This window comes from Pteropus alecto, unplaced genomic scaffold (genome assembly GCF_000325575.1).
Source record: "Pteropus alecto unplaced genomic scaffold, ASM32557v1 scaffold7, whole genome shotgun sequence".
NCBI classification, from domain to species: Eukaryota; Metazoa; Chordata; class Mammalia; order Chiroptera; family Pteropodidae; genus Pteropus; species Pteropus alecto.
This window is the reverse complement of record NW_006494614.1, coordinates 16,059,541-16,064,891: the sequence shown is the minus strand read 5'-3', so window position 1 is coordinate 16,064,891 and position 5,351 is coordinate 16,059,541. Positions and strand designations below refer to the sequence as shown.

The following is a 5,351-nucleotide window of genomic DNA, read 5'->3' as shown; positions in this document are numbered from 1 at the left end:
GAAGTACCATCCTGAAGTCTCTGTCATTTACGTTGCATATTTCTATGTCCGTAAGCTTATTTTCCGGAGATTTTTCTCTTTCTTTCTGAGATGCCTTGTCACCTTGGTTGTTCATGGTGTTTAATGGACTATTTCTCCACCTGGGCATTAATGGAAGTGTATTCTGCTGTTTTTCCAGAAAGAAGGTGCTTTTCTTTTGGTGTAAGCCTCTTGGATCCATGCTTTATGTAAAGCCTTAAAAATGCCTTTAAAAAAATTTTTTTTATAGATATTTAATCACCCTCGCTACCCTCAGTTTCATTCCTAGTCAGTGTAAACAACAGTCTCAGCAGCGTTTGCTCAGATTCCCCTGGGGCTCATCGTGATCATTCTTGGAGAGTATGTGGGGAGGGGCCCTCTGGGTTGGGAGTTGCGGACTGCAACTCAGCCTCAGTTTTGCAACTGGGGCTGGTAAAAATCAACTGTTGTTCCTTTGCAGTCCCATCCTGCTTCTCTGCTTTCTGCCCTTTTGATTGGACCCTGCCGCCCACCATGGGGAGCTCACCGCACCTTCACCCCTTGTCCTTCTCCTGCAGGGAGCTCCGGAGGCTGCGAGAGGCAGTTTCTTTATTTCTCCCAGGCCAACGCCAGACACCGGGATTCTGACCTGTAGTAGCTCTTATGAGCAGATCCCATGCTCAGATGTGCTGGTGTGCAATTTGGGCGTTTTTTATTGAGTTTTAAATATTCAGCTTATTGTTGTTTCAAGGGGAGAGATCTGGGGACGTCTCTCACTCCGCCATGTTTCCTTCCTCAAAGTGATAGCTTGTGTTCTTGGGTTTAAAATAGCTCAACTTAAATAACATTTTAAGAATTTATATGTACTTTTATACTATAAATTTATATAAAAATGTATTGTAATCTAATAACTTTAGGGAAAACAAGTTAATTTAAAATTTGCAGTTATATTTTTTAGTTTTGTAATTTTCAAGCTGACAAAAATATAATACTTTGTTTTAGTTGAAATATTTTAATTATGAGTTGAAAGATTTAAAGTGAAATATCTCTTGATAAAATATATTAAAAACTTGAAAAAGATGTTTTGTCATGTAAACATCATCTGATACGTGCACAGTCATTGAGGTTTAGTTATGATTTTAAATATTAGGGTTTGTACATATATATATGTTTGTGTATATATAATATTCTTACATGTAATTTTATATTAAAATATGACAACTTTTTGTTTCTTTTTTTTTTTTTTGCAACCTAGATAAGCCCCAAAAGTGATGTTTGGTCCTTAGGATGCATTTTGTACTATATGACTTATGGGAAAACACCATTTCAGCATATAATTAATCAGATTTCTAAATTACATGCTATAATTGACCCTAATCATGAAATCAAATTTCCTGATATTCCAGAGAGAGATCTTCAAGATGTGTTAAAGGTAATGTTAATAGTATATAGATATAGAGAAACAGTATATCATATACAGTTGACCCTTAAACAACTCAGGGGTTAGGGGGACCCATACCAGTGCCATCCCACTCCACCCCAACACAGTCAAAAATCTGCATATAAGTTTTGACTCCCCAAAAATTTAACTATTAATAGCCTGCTGTTGACTGAAAACCTGAATGATAACATAAGTGTCAATAAACACATTTTGTATGTTATATATATTATATGCTATATCCTTAAAGTAAAATAAGCTAAAGAAAAGAAAATGTTATTAAGAAAATCATAAGGAAGAGAAAATACATTTACAGTTTTTATTGACAAATATCTGCATATAAGTGGGCCACATAGTTCAAACACATGTTGTTCAAAAGTCGACTGTACATAAAAATGTTTGCTTGAAAGAAATACAGCTGAAATGATTAGAATAATGTAACTTGCTTAGCTATAAGTAACTGGTCCATTGAAAGGAATTGCTGATTGAATTAGCTTTTTAAGACATGTTAAGTTCACTTTGAAGGTATTAGTTTTAAAATGTATAGTTGGGGATTTTGCAAAAATGACATGAAATAATCTCATTTCTGAGTGGGCTATCTAGAAAGCAACTTCTGTAATACAATGCAATCTGAAAGAGTACTTTATCAATATTATATAAGAAAACTTGCTTTGTTTTAAAAAATTAATCTTTATTTTTATAGCGTTGTTTAATAAGGGACCCTAAACAGAGGATATCCATTCCCGAGCTTCTGGAGCATCCATATGTTCAAATTCAAACTCATCTAGGTACTTCTTTAAAAATCAATTTATTACCAGATTACTAATATAAACAGACTTTTAACTATAACAAGAAGAAACATTCTGAATTGGCTGCTCTTTCCAAGACTGCCTTCTTCCTTAAGGAAGTTCCTTTTATGCTAAATACTAAAATAAACGAAATTGCCTTTTTTGTTTGTTTGTTTGTTTACTTGCTAGCATATATTTTTACTTATCCTAGATAAGAGGCTGTGATCAGTGATAAATTACAAGAATGCTAATTATTGTGCTGAAAAACAGAATGTGTATTGGTATACGAAGTTATAGTTTTCTTATTGGTACCAGTGTGTTAATGATTATAATTTCTTATAGGTAATCAGATGGCTAAGGGAACCTCTGAAGAAATGAAACATGTCCTGGGCCAACTTGTTGGTCTGAATTCTCCTAACTCCATTTTGAAAGCTGCTAAAGTAAGAATTTCTATTGCTTACCTAAATTCATTTTAATTGTTGTGTATAGTTTAGTAAGTTAGACACTTAAAACAGGTAATTCAAAGGAAAGTTGGTCAAATCGTCAGGTCAGCTATGAAGTATATATCTACATTTAGATACTTAACATGTGCTTTTTGACAAATATAGATTTATGTGATTTACATTATTATTGTGCAGATAGCACAATTGAAAGTAGATTAACATATAAAGTGCATTCAGAAGATTGATGTCAGGTCTCAACTGGAATAAAGTTAACAAGAAATCTGTCTTTTAAATCAATACCATTTTTAACACAGCTTTTGAATTCATGTCCTCTAGCCAATTTTTTTTCTTAAACCATCTTGGAGGGTGAAGTGGGTAAAGAAGATCAAATATATGGTAGCTGAAGGAAACTGGACTTCGGGTGATAAACAGATGTCAAATTGTAATGTACACCTGAAAATTATATAATTATATTAACCAATGTTATTCCAATAAACTTAATTTTTAAAATGTTAAAAAAAAAGCATCTTAGCAGAATTACAGTATTTGTCAATGTAATAATTTCTGTGAAGCTAAATGTAGCTCAGTACATTTCTCAAAGCAAATGTCTCAAACCCGTCAGCCTTCCAATGCCATTTTATATCTATACCCAAATTTTTAAATCTCACTGCCATCAGACACCTAGTCATTTCCAGAACCCTATGTGTGCTATTGACTAACTTGTTTAGTTGCTAAGCAATTACTAATTATATATTTCAATTGTAACATTATTATAAAATTATGGGAAGTTTTAGCTCTTTGGGTATGGGAAAAGCCAGTCTAAGATGTCAAGAACTTGGACATATTTTGCATTCATATAATATAAGGAAAATTTTCCTAAATTTTCTCAAGTTTTCCTGATGGCCAAATCAATGGCTTTCGGAATTAAATTGGACAATATTTGCTTCGTAATTTTACTCTATGTTTTATATCTCCATATTTTTAATTTCTACCATTGTGTTAGTTTGAAGCCTTTTAAAATAAAATCGAGGTGGATTGTCATAACCTTTATCACTAAGATTATGTGTCCCTTGATGTCAAAGATGTCATCTTCATAAATTAGGTGTTGACGTAGCCTTAAACTCTTTTTCAAATCTAGGTTTTATTCTACGGCCATGCTACCCTGAACAAGCATGATCCTGTCTGATCTTGGATGCTAAGCAGGGTTGGGCCTGGTTAGTACTTGAATGGGAGACCAACTAGGAAGACCCGATTCTGTAGGCGTAAAAAAATAAATAAGGGATTGTAAGCTGACAAGGTCCTTGAAATCTGTGGGGTCAACCAAGGGTTGCCTTGCCTTAAAAAAAAAAAAATAGATTTTAATATAGCTAATTGTACTTATTAATATAACAATTTGTATGATTTTTAAAAATTTCTTCTATTCTTTAGTTTAAATGTCATTGGAATGTATATTTCCTGACAGGTGTATTTTTCAGTATGGGAATTCATTTAAGACTGGCTTTATTTAAGTAAAAGTAAGGAAAATCAAGAAGGCTTTGAAGATAAGTACATACATATGCTTTATTAATAGCATATTAAGAGCATTTCTCTTACAGAAAGATTGAGCTGCATCTCATGATAGCTGGTTATTAGGCCAGGCTAGGTGTTAAAATTCTTAATTATTTCCAGCAGTTTGTAAAATGACTTCCTAATTATAAGAACAAGAGAGAGATGTATTACACATTAAAATATGTGGTTATCCTTATTAATCTGATAATACATTGAATTTTAAAAATTACAAAACAGATATGTGTTTTTAATTTCAGACTTTATATGAGCATTATAGTAGTGATGAAAGTCATGATTCTTCTTCATCATCCAAGACTTTTGAAAAAAAATGGGAAAAAAAATGATTCATAACCACTCAGAAGCTGTCAAGTATCACCTGTAAAATATGTTGGATTGTTACACTCCTGATTCTTTGGACATCTGCTCTTGAAGACAACTTCTCTCTGAAATGTTATTGGCAGAAAAATTCAGTGGATTATCCTCAAAAGAAAACTGTAAAAATAATAACCACTAATGACACTATATATTAAATTGTAGAATTTTTTTCTCTTATGCTTTTCTGTAAATCTAACCTAGTTGATATCATTTCACACTTGGAGCTATGGGTGGACAACTGAAATATATTCTGAAGAACTATGTAAATAAAGCTTTGTAGAATAAAACGACAGTAAAATTTCAAAGCTGTAAAATGATTTTCTTCAAACAAATGTATTGGTGTGGTAGCAAAATTCTTAATAAAAATTGAATTAAGGGAAGACATAAGAGTAGACCTTTAGTAAATGAATGTTGGTGGGATTAGGGGGTGGGGGAAAGAATTCCAAAGGTTTTAATCCTAAAATAGATTTCCTAATTGCTTTATAGCACTGAGATAGTCCAGAGTTTTAGGGCTGCACTTGACTCTTAATTCTCCCTTTTGATTCTTCATAATGTCTATTGTTTTTGAGGTTTAGAATATCATTCTGGATTCTGTGGTGTAAGTTGTATAGGATGCCCTTCTTATATGACTTGCTTCGTAATGGGTAATTACAAATGTGATCCCAGAGTCTCTGGAATTGAATCTAGTAGGTTAAATGTATCATCACATAGTATTCTTCCCCTTTTTTTTTTTTTTTTACATTTTGATATTTTTTTAGAGCA

At 32.5% G+C, this 5,351-nt stretch overlaps 1 protein-coding gene across 5 annotated transcripts in view; it reads left to right on the top strand.

The window, feature by feature from the left end:
* TTK (TTK protein kinase) overlaps positions 1-4,969 on the top strand; it is a 40,710-nt gene extending 35,741 nt beyond the window's left edge. For 3 of the 5 annotated variants that reach the window (XM_025042703.1, XM_025042701.1, XM_025042702.1), the window contains exons 19-22: positions 1,253-1,429; positions 2,139-2,223; positions 2,566-2,663; positions 3,003-3,149. In XM_025042703.1, the coding sequence (XP_024898471.1) occupies positions 1,253-1,429; positions 2,139-2,223; positions 2,566-2,663; positions 3,003-3,134 (492 nt within the window). In that variant the 3' untranslated portion in view covers positions 3,135-3,149. Of the gene's footprint in view, positions 1-1,252; positions 1,430-2,138; positions 2,224-2,565; positions 2,664-3,002; positions 3,150-4,471 lie in introns of those variants that run through there. The other 2 variants (XM_015600604.2, XM_006926360.3) reach the window with 1 other exon arrangement.
* Positions 4,970-5,351: the final 382 nt, after the last annotated feature.